Below are 17,949 nucleotides of genomic sequence, written 5' to 3' on the forward strand. Positions count from 1 at the left end.
TAAACATTATTGAAAACATAAATCTTTATTATGCTGTTGTGTACCCATGCACTGTTCTTTCAGGTTTTCTAGTGTAAGCCTCAGCACAGCCTGCTAGGAGTTAGATGGCTGGTACAGGCTTTCAGAGCGCCTCTGCCTTAGTAAGTCTTCTTTCTACGCCAGGACTCCCACCATGGCCACCTCGAGTCCTTCTGTCATATATAAAATCCTGCGTGATGCTCCTTACTCGTGCTCCTGATGCCAGCCTGTGACTGGATGGAATGATCGGAAGGCCCCTGGTTGTTTGCAGTCTATGTTCTGAATCTAGAGCTCTCAGAGCTGCCGTTCCATCACCATCTGTGTGTCTATCCTTAATTCCGGCTTTGCCTCTTGACTAGCATATTATGTGGATAGTGCGGGAGTCCATTTGTAGACTGCACTGCTCTCCTGGGCTTTAGTTATGGCCTCATACACTTACAGTGAGATCGTTCGTCTCACTGATCATCTGGGATGGGGGTTAGCCGTGTTCTGTGACACTTTATAAATGGAGTTATTAAACTTTAATGTCCTTTCACTTACTGGTCTAATGTGGGTCTTTCCCTGCTGTGTTTAGACTAGTTATGAACTCCTCTGTCCACTGCTGCCATCATTGCGCCTGCTCCTTCAGCCCAGCTACAGAGATGCAGTGTTGTGTGTATCCTGTCAGCTCAGTTTGATACACACAAGGTCAGAATTGCCAGTGCTTACACGTAAGTGGCAACACCTAGCTGTGTGTCTCCAGATAGGAGCTTTTGGAAAAGATTTTAACATGATTTTGGTATGGGGAGTGTCACGGCTTCTGCTGGATACATGCTTAGGACAGTGTTCAGCATCCTGTAATACAGAGGACACCACCCCATACCAGAGGTCATGTGAATGAAAGTGTCAGCAGTGCTAGAGCATTGCCAGATATGGCTATCAAGAGAGCAAAAATCAGTTCTTGGGTGTGTGTATGTGTGTGTGTGTGTGTGTGTGTGCGTGCGTGTGTGACATAGATCTTAGTGTTTTTTAAGTATAAAGTACAGAGAGATGTATGCACAGTACATACAGATATACAAGCATATAGTGGTACAGAGAGATGTATGCACAGTACATACAGATATACAAGCATATAGTGGTACAGAGAGATGTATGCACAGTACATACAGATATACAAGCATATATGTGGTACAGAGAGATGTATGCACAGTACATACAGATATACAAGCATATAGTGATACAGAGATGTATGCACAGTACATACAGATATACAAGCATATATGTGGTACAGAGAGATGTATGCACAGTACATACAGATATACAAGCATATTTGTGGTACAGAGAGATGTATGCACAGTACATACAGATATACAAGCATATATGTGGTATTAGAATTTCAAGGGGCCAACGTGATGGCAGAAGAAAATGTCTAAAAGGTTGGTTTGTTTGTTTGGTTGGTTGGTTTGTTGTTTGTTTGGTTGTTTGGTTGGTTGGTTGTTTGTTTGTTTGAGACAGGGTTTCTCTGTGCAACACAGCTCTGGCTTTATTGGAGCCTGTTCTGTAGACCAGGTTGGTCTTGAATTCACAGAAATCCACCTGCCTCTGACTCCTAAGTGCTGAAATTAAAGTCATGTGTTACCGTCACCTGACTTTTTTATTATTATTTTGGTCTAAAAGGTTTTTTAGAAGAGCTTTACTAGGGGAAAAAAAAGGGTTTAAAAACCCTGTCTTGGTAGACCATCCAGTTGGTGGTTAAAAACTCAGGTGCGATAGGTCAGTGTTGGTGGCTCAGTGGGTAAACACTGCCAACCAAGTCTAATGACCTGGGTTTGATTCCTGGGCCCATGAGGTGGAACAGGAGAACTGAGACTTGCAGGTTGTCCTGTAGCCTCCTATGTGAACATTGTAAGTAAATAAATATGATCAAAAAAAAAAAAATCTTGGGCTTTAGAGACAGACTGGATATAATCCTGTCCTTGTCTTTTTACTGGTTATGGGCAAATGATTTTATAGCCTGAGTTTGCTATCTGTAAAATTGGAGATAATAGCACTACTTTCTTCAAAGGATTATCCTGAAATAAAACACCAGATTAGTCATCATAAGGGCTCCAGGGTAGGACAGCTTGTGTTTATTACTGTGTAAGCAACCCTTAGAGAAGTGCCTGAGACTAACGTGTGCCCAGGGATAACGGGTGCACCAATCACAGGGTGAGGCATGGAGCATGTCCAGGTTTCTCTAATGGGAACTTGCAGCAGTGAGTATGCCACGCCATAGCTTCATTCCTCCCACCCCCTGGGTAGGCAGTTCCACGTGTAACTCCCTTTAAATCTGGTATGTGATACCTTGTCCGTGTTAGTACTTCCTCTTAAACTAGACCTGGAATATGGGGTAACATCATTCTACTGCAGACAGACTGAGTGAGTTTCGGACAGATGTGCTATAAAGAAGATAAATGGGTTCTGGTCATAGTCTTAGGAGTGCTAATGTACTTCTGATTTATGAATCTTACTGGCTTTCATTTTGTGTTAGAATTTTAGCTTACAGTCTACTTCACTGAATTTTAATGAAGCAAGAATATAATCAAATAACTCGATAATCTTTGTTAATATTTTAAATTATTTCTACTCAATAGAGTTTGGATTTTTTAATGTAATTGTAAAAATTAATTTATCATAACTTGCAGTCCTCTGATGTCATTCGTGCATGATTGCGTAGTGTGTTTATAAGAACATACTTATACTTCTGTCTGAAAGCAGGCTCTCATTTTATATGCATAAAATAAGCCAGTTACAATGTAAATAATACGAATGGCATGTTTTGAGGGATAGGAACCAGAGGACCTGGCTGCCATCAATGTTATGTTGACAGAGTGTTAATGAATGAATCTCTCTTACTCTAAGTCCTGAAAAATTGTTTCTGTTGAATACATCAGCAACTGGTGTGAAGTTGTTGAAGTCAGACTTTATGAAATAGCTTCTGGTCCTTTTATTTGCCATGTGGAAATTCAGTCTTGATTTATCTAGGGATTTACTTAGACTGCTGCTGCTGCTGCAGGAGTGATGACTGTGCCGTTATGTCGTCCTGATTTACAGAAGGAGGCAGTCATGAAGAAGAGTCTTAGTGTAGGACACCCCCACACTCTTTCCAGATGGTTAGGTTTGCTCAGAGACCCACCCGGATGTAAATCAGAACATTACTGAACCTCCTGAGTTGCTTCTCACAGAACAGTTCTCAGGCCTGAGTTCGGGATTGATGTGGTGTAGTCTCTGAATGTTACCCATGAACGATAGCTACAAAGGGTCCGCGTTCTCAGGCTCTCTTGGATGCATGGATACCTTTACCTTACGGTTTTATTTGCTCAGTTGTAACTCTCAGATGTGTCAGCTACTTGGAGTTACTCTAGGTTTGCTAGGGCTTCAGGACCGTCTCATCAGAAACCACTTCAGTTCAGAAAGGATTTTGAGTCACTGATCCCATTACTAAGTTTATGCTGTTGGGCTTGTGCACTTACAGGCTTCTTAGTGATAGTCGATCTTGAAAAAGGATCCCACAATGTGGTGCTGCAGCCTTTGACAAACCTTTTTAGATTGGAATTGTTTGGAGGCCTTTGGAAATACTCGCAAGTTATTTATTGTTCTTTGTTCTCTGTAATAATTTAAAGATAGTTTTGGAAACAGGAGAAGATGTGCTGTGAAAAAAGTGTTCCACTCTCCGCCCTCTAGCTATGATCTTGCAGAATTTTACTTCTCATCTGTCATGTTAACCACACAGTTGTCCCTTGGTATTCTCATCTGTCATATTAACCACACAGTTGTCCCTTGGTATTCTTATGGGATTGGTTCCAGGACCTTTCTGTGCCCAGCACCCTTTCCCCTATATGAAGTATTGTAATGTTTGTATACTGTAAGACTGCATCATATACCATAACCTTGGGCTTTTTTATCTGCGCCCAAGTTTCCAGATAACAACTCAGGCTTATTTATGAATAAATGCCCAGGCCTTAAGCTTGGGTGCCTGTAACTTATATAACCCATTTAAACTATTCTTTGCCACAAGGTACTTACCTCTCCTCAGTTTCATGTGTCCAGTTTCCTCAGAGTCCAGGGCAAATCTTTTCACCTCTGACTACTCACAGATTTCTGATCTCTCTGCCAAATGTCTCCCCTTCTAGCCCTGCCAGTCACTAATAGACCATTAGATTTTTATTGGCAGGTGATGCTTCCTTCCACACAGTACACAAAAGATCCCTACATCTCCCCCTTTTGGTCCAATATCCATGTTGGAGGGTTTCTTTCTCCAGCATGAATAAACTGTACAATAAGAACAATTATGAAAACTGTCAGGTGAGAATACATTCACAGTATCCACCCATACGCATTTGGCAACTTTGGAGAAAGTGCTCTGTTATCTAGGTGAGTTCAGACATTTATCAACCTACTTTCAACTACTTTTGACCTAAGAACATTTTCCTAAATCCTAAACAACTCCAGCTTGTATGTGAGACTAACAGTATGTTAAAGATGTTTTATTAGTAAAGGCTCCTCACAGTAACCCCATTCTACTTCAAAGAAGATGAGATTTTTTCTGTCTTGTCCTCACTCCCATTGGAGACCCGAGCATGCAGGAGGCAGTGCAGGCCAGCCACTCCCAGGACTGTAGAAATGACAGGAAGGACTGGCCGCCTCCACAGGCCCTTCCCTCAAATCTTTTTGAGTTGTTGGGACATCATCTTCAGCCTTCTCGCCAAAACATTTGACAGACTTTTCTGTGAAGGAGGAATTATGAAAGTCTGCTTATTTTGGCCTTGCAAAGCCCCGCAGCCGACTTCTTCTGAATCCTGCTTGTCCACAGAGTGGACAGCGTGCTGTCATCAGTTGAAATAGCAGCAGTTCCTTGCCCAGTGGCTAGCTTGCCACTTTTGAAGCAAACTTCATATGGAGGTTCTTCGATGCTCATCTTTTATTATTACTTAATTTTTTTATTTACACCCCAAATGTTGGCCCTCCTCCCAGTCCCCGCTCGCAGGGTTTCTCCTCCTCCTTTCATCATGTCCTTTGAAGTGGGATGGGGTTGCTGTCAGCCGCTGATGTGTCTCACTGTCCAAAGAGCAAGCCTTTATAAAACATCTTTAAATGCCATAGTCTATAGATCTGTGAGGTTTTTAAAGACCATCATCTATCTATAGTGTATCTGAATTGCTGTTTCTAGCTATTTACTATTTGTTCAACCTAGGAAGCATATTTTTGTAACTAAATTAGATTTGTAATTGAATTTAGATGACTATGGTCATCCAAAATGACCATAAGTTGGTTGACTAACTACTAACTTCAATTTCTTCATTATCCTTCACAGTTTGTAATAGCAGCTTTCAAAAGGACTACAACTTAACATTGTATTTTTTTAAGAATTACACAGGCACAATCCCTTAAAGAAGAGTAGAGAAATAAGATAGAGGTCCTCTTCGAATCTGAAGGCACCTCATGTGCATCTCGTAATTTCCTTTCTACCAGAGCCAATTCATTATCAGCCTCAGCTGATAATTTTCTTGGACTATTTAAGTCTTATTACCTTGTACGGTTTGAAATAAATTACTTAGCTCTTGAGTAGTTAATCCAGTTGTGGGTTTTAACCTCTCGAAGAGGCCAATTTGGAGGCCAAGATTTTGGTTAGATTATGGTTATATCTGCTCCAGTGTCTACTAAACCTTCATTTTCATTATTACTTATAAATAACTTTAGTTTTGGTCTCTGATCATCTATAGAAGTTTGCCAAAATACTTGTTTCTAGGTCCCTTCTGGGTTTTTGTTTTATCAGTAGAAACTGCTCTTACTTTTGATAGCTGGTGTTTTGGTGTCTGTTTTCAGGGCAGTATTGCTTAAGTGTTTTGCAGATGAGTTCCTCTGATGACCTAAGACGGCTGATCTGGATTTGATAGTGGGGGCTGAAAAAGGACCCCCCCCCGGGTGTTTCCCAACAAGGGGTTATCCTTTCTCTTTCTTGTTGATCAACTTTCATTAACCCAGTGTTGGCCCTGGTTTCACCTTCTACATATTCCAGAAGGCATAGGCCTGCTCTCAAAATTACTTAGGTTCTTTCTATAATTCTTTGTTAAATGACCTTGTTCACCACAGTTAAGACATTTGAGAGTTTGGGTTTTTCTCAAAACCTTTAGCTCTCATTTCTCTATTAAAGTCAAATGATGAGATCTGTTATCAGTCATATTTCTAATCCGCCCATCAGTTGTGCCCATCTTACCTATAAGGCCCGATGATCCTCTTGCACTCAGCATTAGCATTTTTATTAAGATTTATTTATTTCTTTTATGTATGTGAGTACATTGTCATGATGTCTTCACACGCACCAGTAGAGGGCATGAGATCCCATTACAGATGGTTGTGAGCCACCATGTGGTTGCTGGGATTTGAACTCTGGACCCCTGGAAGAGCGAGCAGTCAATGCTCTTAACCGCTGAGCCATCTCTCCAGCCCTAGCATTTGCATTTTTAAAAGTTAAAGATTCAGTTACTGCTTTCATAGCTTCTGGATCTATAAATTCCTTCTATTTACACCTGCGCTCAGTCTTGATAAAAAGTTGGTGAATGTTTCTTTTGAATAATCTGAGCAAATAGTTCGTCTTTCTCCTGTTTCTTCAGTCTTGTCCCAGTCGTTAAAGCTGCCACATGCCGAGGTGGCTTCGTCACATATCACTTGCATCTGTACCTCAGCATGGAGACCCTCACCTAATAGCTGATCTTGAGAATTATTGATACCTCTAGCCCGTTTTCTGTTCATCTCTCAGTCCTCTTCTCTCCACGGTGAACGCCATTGTGACTGTGGACCAGGTTAATGTTGCTCTTTTCATTGTTCCAGTCTGGGGGATTAGTCTACTTTGAATCACCCAAGAATTTAACATCTGCTTTTTGAATAGTTTTTTGAATCTGGCATGTGTATCTACAGGATGCCATCCACATTCTTCATACTCTAGGTTTCCAGCATCTGCTGACATTCGTTGTACAGTAATCGGATAAGCTAATATTGGTTTTCTAACAACCTTTGGCTGACTTTCCTGATATTTATTAAATGGTGGTTCAAACGGCTCTGGCCTTGTTCCCTCTATCTCTAGTATCTTCCTCAATTTTATTTATAATTTTTCTAATTTTTCTTCTAAGGCCTGTCATCGTCATTCATATTTCTCTTTTCCTTGTATCTCTACTATCTTAGTATCTTCTTCATTTTTATTTGTACTTTTTTCTAACTTTTCTTCTTAGACTTGTTTCCATTTTTCACATTTCTCTTTTTCTTGTATCTCCAAAATCTTTCTTTGAGAAGATACAAGAAGCTATCATGGCTATCAAGATTGGAATAATGACTAGCATTCTCAATTTCAGTTAGGTAATTTATCTACTTCTCTTTTGTTTCTATCTTTAAGCCTTTGACTTTTCTCTCAGAGTGCCAATGCATCTGCCAAATGTCCCACCTTCTAATCTGCAGCTAGAGATATAAATATTTTATGGAGTAGCATAAGTATGGGGTACAAACATAAGATAGTAGCTGGTACTCCTAATAATTCATTTGAATTAGAGAAAAAATTGAGAATTAAAACTATTTGTTAATTTGTTGCCTTTATGGAAGATGTTTTCTAAGTTCTTTAGAATTTCCTAGCCAGGCCTGTCTCTGATGTTAATCTGACCTATTGTGTGGTTTGACTTAGACCATTTTCCCTTATGGCAAAGTATGCTTGAACCTCAACATTGGGCCAGTGTTTGTCTTTTGCCTGTGTAGTGTCATGGTTGGAGGAAAACATCTAACTAGAATGCTTTACTCAACCCCCAGAAGAGAGGCTGGCAAGAGGGCCAGGTCCCCAGGGTCACGCCTGCTGCTCTCAGGACCTTTTCTCCGTCCCTTGGAGGCAGCATATGTGTGACGGTTGGAAGGCCCCTTGAAAACGTCTTACCTCAGCTCCCTCTCGTCTTGTTTTCTACCTTTGCAGGCGATGTTTCCTGAGCCTCCCTCCAACAGTCTTTCCTTTAACCAGGACCAGAGGTGGTCTAGCTGTGAACCTGAGTTGCACACATTGCAGGCTTCTCTTTTCTGCCCTTCTTGTGAGTGAGTCGAAAGTGACACAGTGGTGGCATACACCTCCCCCAGCCGCATAGCTCCAGGCACGCAGTAGATGGAGCACAGGATTCTTCCCGCCCAGCACAGTTCTAGGTGCCCAGGAAAAAGTAGAAGACACAGCTAAGTGCCCACTTGTTTGAGCATATGAGTTTGTGACAGTGCTGTTTCGGGGGACTGTGCTGGACAAACACTACTAATACACTGCGTTCCAGTTCTCTTGACTCGAGAAAGGATCTCACTGGGTGGTTTGAGCTGGTCATGATCTCACAGTAGTCTAGACAGGCCTTGAGTTTGTGATCCTCTAGCTGGCCTTAACAGGCCAGGCATGGTGAATTTTTAACTTTTATTCCTCTTTCTACAAGAGGTTGGCAAAACTGACAGAACTTTAAAGCCAAGAAAAAAAGTTGAGTTTTCATTTTCAGATATTCTAGTGATGGTGTAGATACCATCACAGACACAGTGGCCTTTGGCTGGTCATAGCCAGGGGTCTCACAAAAATGTATGGACTTAACAGGAATAATCTGGGTTGATCTAGTATTTTTGAATCTAGAGGCAACAGTATTCATTAACTTTTTATAGCAGATACTACATACAATGTGTCACAAGACAATAAAGTGCAGCCTAGGCTGTGTCCGTTTTATTTATCAGCTTGCAAGTTACAGTTAAACATGCCAAGAACAATATCTAGTTAAGGGAGAAGAGAAATGTGAACTTTGGAATATTTATTTTGAAAAGCTAACATTAATGTTCTTTTTTTAACTTCATAATATAATCTCTTATACATTATTTTTTTAGGAGATAAAACTTGGTCTTCGTGTTTTTATCTATTTTTTTCATTTTCTTTTGTTGTATTGTTTCTATCCCTTGCTCATTGTCTGTTTAAAAACGGTTAAGTAGTGATACAGGGCATGGGACCTTTTAGTGATTCTGGGGAGCTGGTCATACTCAAGAATACCAAGGGGGTTGGGGATTTAGCTCAGCGGTAGAGTGCTTGCCTAGCATGCGCAAGGCCCTGGGTTCGGTCCCCAACTCCGAAAAAAAAAAAAAAAAAAAGAATACCAAGGCAGTGTTTTCTGGTATACATTGATAAATCTTCCCATTGAAGGGGAAGATACCAGAAGAGAGGCATGTCTGTAATTACAGCTTTCTGTAGATATGCTGAGTACTCTGGCCAGGAAATGTTTTATAATTACCTCCCAAAATTACTGAAAGTCCTTCACCCAGAGACTAACCAAGATAAGCTCTACAGAGTTTTGCTGTCACGGGACAGGGTAAGCGTGCCTTCTCTTTAGGAGCACTCGTCCATCACAGAAGAGCAGTTCCCGGCAGCTGCTTTGCTATGCAGTTGGGTGGAACTGGTGTTATGGAAGCTCGGGGTTTATATTCAGCAGGTCAGGGAGGAGTGCTGGTGCGCGCGCTGCTCGGGGTCTCTGTTGGTCAGAGAAGGGAACAGACCATGCTACCCGGGAGTCTCCAGGTACATGTGGTTCAGGCAGGCTTTCTTCCTCTTCCTAAACGCCACCGTGCCCAGCTAGTTCTTAACCTTGTTGCATGGTTGAAAAGAATCCAAAGTGCTATTTTGTGACATGAAGCTCATATGAAATCCACATTTCATTGACTGTAGGAGGTTCACTGTAACACATTGTGCTTGAATACCAGCCTGCAGCCATTCTTGTTGATGACAGCAGAGTGAGCATTCTAGCAGGTCATCTGGAGATAGAAATTACTTCTTTACTTCTGGGGCTTTACACACACACACACACACACACACACACACACACACACACACACACACACACACACACACGCAGTCTGCTGATGGTCACAACTAGAAAGGAGTATGTGGGAGTGTTCTGAGGCTGCCTGTGGTTAACTGTATTGTACCATATGACAGAAATTAGCCAGAGGAGAGGATTTTGAATACTTTCACCACAAAGAAGTGGTGTTTGAGATAGTGAATAACATAAATTTCTTGAGTTGATCAGTGCATAGTATGTAAATATATCTAAATGTTGCACTGTGATCCACAAAAAATGGACAGTTACTGTCAGTAAGATGTTTTAAAAACTTTTTTTTAATGCTGACTCTTGACTCTAGAGCCAAATTACCTTTTAATGTCCTGAGATCAAACAACTAACTTCTTTGTACCTCAGCTTTTCTGTCTGTAAAATAGGGGACTAGTAGAGACAACCTCAAGAACTGGCCAAGGGTTAATTGAGTTGCTGGTACATAAAGCACTTGGAAATGCACACCACACACAGCAGCTTAGATGTTTGTTATCCCTCCGACATAGGTTGGCAGAGGGGCACTGAAGTCCTGTCAGTGGGTGGAGAGTGGAGAGTGCCTGGAAATGCACTGAGGAGAGGTGCACATGGGCAGTAAGCACACATCTCTGCTTCGGTTCAGAAGGAGCTGCTGCCTCTCATCCAGAAGCTGACTTCACCACGCAGTGTGCCGGGCCTGGGGGAGAGTCACTCGCTTGATGTTTGGAACTGGAATATAAGGGTATATCACAACTAGTAGTGCTACTCTGGACATTTCTGTGATGCCAACTGGCTTCTCCAAGTTTCCGAATGTCAGGAATATCTTAGAAAGTGTGCATTATATTGTGAGTGGCTCTGTCTCAGCTCCTGGTTCTAAGCATTTCTTTCTTTTCTTTGCTCATTGGAGAAAGGATAGAACAAAATATTCATCGGTTTACCTCCCTCCTGTCTGTCTCTCTTTGGCTTTGGCTTTGGCTTTGGTGTGTGTGTGTGTGTGTGTGTGTGTGTGTGTGTGTGTGTGTGTGTGTGTGTGTGTGTGTGTGTGTGTGTGAAGGAATATGTTGATGTCAGGTGTCCTCATTTTCTCTCTACGCTGTGTGTGTGTGTGTGTGTGTGTGTGTGTGTGTGTGTGTGTGTGTGTGTGTGTGTGAAGGAATATGTTGATGTCAGGTGTCCTCATTTTCTCTCTACCGCATATACCCAGACAGGGACTCGCATGTAAGCCCAGACAGGGACTCGCATGTAAGGCCAGAGCCCTCCTCCCTGTCTTCCTTTCCTTTCCTAAGTTGCAAAATGTACCATATTTCTGTATATGCAGCACAATTTAGTACATGAAGAAAAATACTCTATTACACTAATGATCAATGTCCCCTGGTTTCCACTTGGCATATAGTTGAAATTTTGGCAAATAATCTACCTATTAAAACAAATCAATAAAAAAAAACCCCTACAGGAATCAGACTAACAGTTATCTCCAAACAGTCAAGTTTTTCTCTTCAGCAGTCAAATCAGCATCTGTGAATGGTGGAACAAAATGCAAATCTGACAGCGATACTCATTTAGAAGATAAGTTTGTTTCCAAGTATAAAGACTAACTTTGCATGCCCCAGACCTGCGTGCTCACCGCTGCATACTGGATACCATGGAGGTCACATTCTTTTCTGTAGAACACCCACAGTCTGAATGAACATGATCTCTCAGGCCTGACTGCAGCCATGACCCTCTTTCTGAAGATCCTTTTGTGAGGCCACTCCTTTGCCCCCACAATGGTGTTTTGGCGGGAGTTGGCAGACTCTTGGTTGTAATCTTCACAGTTCCAAACGTCTTGGCTGAACCGAAGTGTAACATCCTATGTAAAAAGATGTTCTCAGGGTATGAAGACCTTCCTGCACGTTGTATGCTGCACCCATTGATTCTTGTGGGAGTGAAAACTTTTTCTCTTTCATGTATGGGAAACAAAACTTCCTTCCTGTCTTTGATGTGTGTCTACATTTACATAACAAGCAAACTGGCTATTACTGTATTTTTCCTGTTCTAGCCAAAAGAATGTAGACATTCTTCGAGTACATTAAACAGTTCTAATGAATTGTGTCCCTCAGTGTCATCCTTAGGACTAGAGAACTTAAACTACATGCCAGCAGTCAGTCTCTACCTTTATGATAGTCAGACAACCAGTGTGGAAGGAAATTGATACAACTTGCAATGGCTTCCTTTGTGCCTCTCAGGATCAGGAGCGATAGAAGCATAGTTAAATTGGCAGAGAAGGGACATTACCCTTGACTTCACTCACCCTGCTCCTGTTTCTCTGGACAGGTGTCAGGGCAGTGACTGAAGCCAGAGTGACCTAGGCAGGCCTGTGGGTGTGGGGCTCTTGATCAAGGGTTGTGCAGGACAGTGGTCCCCTAGGTACAGGGCCTGCCAGGCTCTGCTCTGACTCGTTCTCCAGCTTGCCTTCTTTTCATGAAGTAACTTGATTTTAACCAGAACAGCTCCTCCAGTGCAAATGTTAATGCACTGGTGTCCTTGCAGGGGCTCCTGGGGTGCTGCTGAGATGACCTGGGAGGAGCAGCAGCAGCAGCAGCCTGGCCCCTCCACATGGCCGCAGAGCCCAAGGCTCCTCACGGCCACCTTGCTACCTGGGTTCCCTGGAAGCTTGGATACCACCCAGAGTGTTGAAGACTTGGCCTCCTTATCTTGTAAAAGAAATGGGAGCCATCTTTTGAGTGTATAGTACCATAGATTCACTACCATTTCAGGTCTAGATGTCAACAACTGTCTGAAAATATTGAATGAGGAACTGCAGAACTAGCTTTCCAGTGAAGCACTGTTGTGAGTAGGTGCCATTGTGCCTGGGAAGGGCATCATCGTTTTGCACATGTATATCACTGTATACTGTGCTCACCAGTCAGTCTGTGTTGGTCTTGGTTTCCACCCCACTGTGGCTAGAATGCCACAGTGTGTTCAGTGCCTTCTGTTTTAACTAATAAGCCTGCCCCGTCTAGTTCTATGTTAACTTGACACAAGCTGAGTCATCTGAAAGGGGGGAACCTCAGTGGGGAAGATGCCCCGTAAGATCCAGCCGTAGGGCATTCTCTTAATGAGTGACTGATGTGGGCGGGCCCAGCCCTTCGTGGGTGGTGCTGTCCTGAGCTGGTGCTCCTGGGTGCTATAAGAAAGCAGGATGAACAAGCCAGTAAGCCTCTGCCATCGGCTCCTGTCTCCAGGTTCCTGCCCTGTTTGGAGTTCCTGTCCTACCTTCCTGTCCTTCAGTGATGAACAGTATTGAGGAGGTGTAAGTCAGATAAAGCCTTTTCTTCTCAACTTGCTTTTTGGTCATGGTGTCTTTTCACAGCACTAGTAATCCTAAGACGGCCCAGAGCTCCAGTGTAGTAGTGGTGGTGACTCAGATAAACTGGAGGGACGGTGTAAGTTGCTTTTTGAAGGTGAAAAGCTGAAAGTTCTTAAAATGCACATGCTGACTGTTAACCTCATCCTGTGCCTGGTTTATAAGGTAAATCTCTCGTCTGTGTAGGAAAGCACATGTGCATATGGTTTGGGTTTGGTGCTGTTTACATCTGGGAGCTATGCAATGTGTTGTCTCCCCATGCATGAGTAGACTGCTATTCAGTGGTGTTAAAGATTGCACAATAGATGTCCAGCATTTCCTCATCTTCCAGGTATTAGGCAACACCTTTTTCCTCTACCACCCTTGTCGCCACCCTTACATAACTGCTATTCTACTTCTTGTTTGGTGAGTTTGGTTGTTTAGATACCTCATGTACGTGAATTCATAAAAATATCTTTATTTTGATATTGTCTTATTTCACTTAGCAGAATGTTCTCAAGGCTCACGAGTGTTGTGTATGACAGAATTTCTTTGCTTTTTGATGCAGAGTACCCTTTCACTGTGTGAATATACATGTTATCATTCATCCACTGATAGACATGTGGGTTGTTTGTACACAAATAAATGTAAATGATGTCGCTAAGTACACGTGTGTGGGATACCTCTTTGAGATCCTTTTTCAGTTCTTTTGAGTGTATCAATTTTTAACTTCCTGAAAAGCATCATTTTATATAGGTGCGCATGTATATGATGGTTGCATGGGGTGCACATGCAGAAGTCAGAGGACAGCATCTTTCATGGGTTCAGAGGTTGAACTCAAGTCACTGTGTTCACACAGCAAGCATCTTTTCCTCCTGAGCCACCTTGTCCCATTTTAACTCTGAGAAATTGTCATAGTATTCTCGTGGGCTGAAGCCTTCGCTCTTTCCACCAGCCACGTCCACTGTCCGGCCGCGTTGTCAGGGCTGCCCTCAGATCCCTGATCCTCCTTTTGTCTCTCAGACATTGAGAATGGTTTTTTTTGTTTTTGTTTTGTAGAGTTGCCATTGTTTAGGTCAGATGGTGTTGAGCTGTGGTTTAGTACGTATTTCTGTCCCTCCAGCCTTTAAGAGGCATGCCAGTGATGTACCTGCTGTTCTGTTACCTTAAACCACACTGCTGGTTCTGCTAGCACTGCTTTGCATACCTGAGCATTACTGTACAATAACAGATCTCAGGGATCGCAAAACCAACTAATTAACATGGCGGGGAAGGCACCCCCCCAGCTTGCCTTCTGTCACTCTCTTCCCTTGCAGGTTTGTACCGTGTGAAACAGACAGTCGTTAAGACCCACTGTCTGAGATGGCGCAGAGCTGCTTAGAGCTTTGATGGTACCTCAGGCCTTTGTCCTGGGCAGTCAGTCAGCTGTGACCTTTATGGGTGTTGATAAGGACCTTGTCTGTCCACTAGTAGGCGCCAGCCGCTGCTACCTTTCACCTCTGCTGTCCACTGCTTATCGTTTCCTAAAGAGAAAGTCAGTTTTCTGTGCAGCCGTTTACACCTGTGGACCGGCTCCTACGACAGTAGGGCAGACTGAGCTTTACCACCCAGGAACAGCGCCTATGCTCAATCAGTTACACCAGTGACTTTGTTGTTAGCTTAGGAAACACTCACAGTAAAATACTGTAACTTGAAGTTGAGGCTGTAGGGCAGAACTGTGGTGACCTCAGTAGTTACCTTCCACCAAGATGAAAATGGATAGAATCTGCTATGTCAGACAACACACAAACCATACTGTAAACACGAGAATAAGAAATTATAGCTTGCACATTACTTTTTCTTACAGAGAGCCTAGTTTCCCTGGACTTGATGCTTATTGCTAATTAGACTTCTGAGGGATTCTTCCTGAGAACATAGTATGTATATCTATTATAATTCAGTCTTCAAACAGGGAGCTGAAGAGATAGCCAAGTCCATAATGTGCCTGCTGTATGAGCCTGAGGAGTTGTGTTTGGATTCCCCAGTGCTCAAGCTGGGGGTGTTACCTCCACCAGGGGAGGACCAGCAGAGACACATGGGTCCCTGGAGCCTGTTGGTCAGCCAGTCTGTCACTGAGCTCCAGGTTCAGGGAGAGACCTTGTCCTGAAAAGTAAGGTAAAAAGTGACTTAGGAAGACCCCTCTGGCCTGCACATGCATGCACACATGTGCACTGGCACACATGTGGATACTCAACATATGCACCACACACACACATGCAAATACAGTTTCTCTTACCTTTTTACAGTATAATCCATAAAAACCTTTACAGTTGGTTTGTGTGTGCTTGGTTTAGGTGTTTGCCCTGTAAAGCAGACAGCATTTGTAATTTTCTGGTAGTCTAGTGAGTCAAAATTGTAGACAAGATTGATGGTCGCTTAAGACTTCAGCTAATGTGGCCAGCTGTCCAGGGATCAGAGAGTTTCCCAGGCAGCAAAGCGAGTGGAGGAAAGGGAGGTTCACTGCTGTGCGCATCGGCCCAGTATGTCTGCACCTCCACCCACTTTAGGAGCTTAAGTGAAGCTTAGAGGGTGGCTGCCTCTGTCCCTGGAAGGCTTGGGACTGACACGGGTAGGGCTTCAGGATGCAAAAATAAATGAGCAGTTTTGTAATTTGAGTAGAAAAAAACAGTTGTCATTGACCTAACACGACTTCCAGTGTGAAGGATCACTTTGAATTTCTTAATGCAAAACTCACGTCGGCCTTTCTGTGACTAGTGTGTTTTCTTTAGTCAGGCCCTCACCTTTAGCAGCTTCGTTTACACTGTTCTTAGCAGTATTTTGGGGTGTGAAGATTGGCATTTATTTAGATGAGTTTTGAGTGTCGCTAATCTTAACGATTCAAATTCCATTTGTTTGTGAGCATTTCTGTGGGATTTGTCTGACCTCAGTGCTGGCTAGTTCCCTCTGTCCCCTGATGTAGTCAGCCACTTTAGAGCTTAGTATGGACTGCCAGGTCAGGATGGGGCTGACCTATTCCGCAGTGACTGTTTGGAAATGGAGCTGGTGTGTGCTCTATGTATGACATGCGGTGAGATAGCTATGTGACAGCCTTTAATGGTAAGAATTGTTAAGGTGGGCAATCTTGACTAAGTCTCTCAAATGAGTGTATTTCAGTATCCTATCAGGAATTGGACCTTTTGCAAATTCGCCCAATGTTCAGCTAGTCTTTGTGTGTGTGTCTCTGTTTCTGAGTGTTTATATCACTTTCTATGTTTCTATCTCTGTGTTTATATTAGAGGCTCTCCCCCGTCACTCACTCACTCTATCTGTCTGTATGTCTGTCTGTCTTCTATATGGAGTATAAACAGGGACTGTATTTGCGTCACAACCATGACTTGCTCGCCGCTCACATCTCACATACAGAGATACAGAGTGATGTGATACCTTAGTTCAGTTTGGAACACAGGCCTTTTTTTTTTTTTGCTACAGGCTTTGCGTGCCCTACACAGTTGATTTTTTTTAAATTTTGTAGTAGTCATAGTAGTGAAGTTATTTTCAATAATTTTTTAACCAGTCCAGTTCAATTGTTATTTCCACCAGCAGTCAAAAGAAGAATTGACATATTACATATTCTTTCCATGCGTAGTCTTAACTAAACCATATTTGAGGTGTGCAGCAGCCACATGTTTGGCCTCTGTTGTGGGTGGTGCAGCCTAGTATTGGTACAGTTGCTTCTTGCATAACTTAGTTAGGGACAGATTTCTAGAGTGGAGTAAAATGTAAACTATTCTAAAATATATATATATATTTCCTTTCTCTTAAAGGCCCTTCCTTCTTCGATGATTATAGTAGCAGTTTATTGTCCTGTGGTAGCTGCTGTTTTCATTGTTCTGAAGATGGTCAACTATCGCCTACACAGAGCATTGGATGCTGGAGAAGTGGTGGATAGAAGTGCAAATGAGTTCACAGACCAGCGCGCCAAGGCTGAACAAGGCAACTGTTCAACAAGGAGGAAAGACAGCAATGGTCCTAGGTAAGAGACCTTGTAGGTGTGGCTTGCCCTGTAGATGTAAGTGACAGTATCTATACTGTGTCTGAGGTGAGGAGATGAGTGTAGGACGTAGGTCACAGTATGTGGGCAGGGATTTGTTTGCTGTCCTGACTGTTTCCTTGTTAAGGTTTGAGGCAGCGTTAGTCTGCCAGTGAATGCACATTGCTAACTGCAAGCTGTAGTCTTAGAATAGCAGACAGTGACTAGCACGCTTGGAGGACTGGATCAGTACTCACGACCTCATCCCTGAACAACTTAAGACAACAGTGCTCTGTCATAGAGGTCCACAAAGACCGAGGCACAGGAAATCGTAACTGAGAAAAAGTTATCATGGCCTGTAAACCTCAGCATCAAAGCAGTTTACACATGCAGACGCCAGACAGGGTGGCATGTAGCCTGTCATCCTAGCAGATTAGAGCAGGAGGGTCACATGGTCCATGCTGCCCTAGTCTCATACGGAGATTCTCTCTGGAAAAAGGAAGAAAAGTACATACAGCACTAACATGTATATACAGCTTAAGCACATTTCATATTTGATATAATCTGCATTTTCTACTTAGCCTGTTGTAAATATCTTTTGATTTTATATTTCAAGTATCCCTCTGTTGCTTAGTTACTCTGTAGCATGTTTCCTTGTCTCTACCAACTTTGCGTTTTTGACAGAAGGATGTAATTTATCTATAGAGCCAAGTTTCTTGAGTTCTTACAAAGTGATG

General features: G+C 42.7%; 1 protein-coding gene across 1 annotated transcript in view; it reads left to right on the forward strand.

Moving 5' to 3' along the window:
* Positions 1 to 17,949, forward strand: part of Pcnx1 (pecanex 1) — a 134,174-nt gene that overhangs the window by 14,350 nt on the left and 101,875 nt on the right. Inside the window, 1 exon segment of the mRNA XM_032908069.1 lies at positions 17,007 to 17,215. Coding sequence (XP_032763960.1) covers positions 17,007 to 17,215 — 209 coding nt within the window.

This window comes from Rattus rattus, chromosome 7, assembly GCF_011064425.1.
Source record: "Rattus rattus isolate New Zealand chromosome 7, Rrattus_CSIRO_v1, whole genome shotgun sequence".
NCBI classification, from domain to species: Eukaryota; Metazoa; Chordata; class Mammalia; order Rodentia; family Muridae; genus Rattus; species Rattus rattus.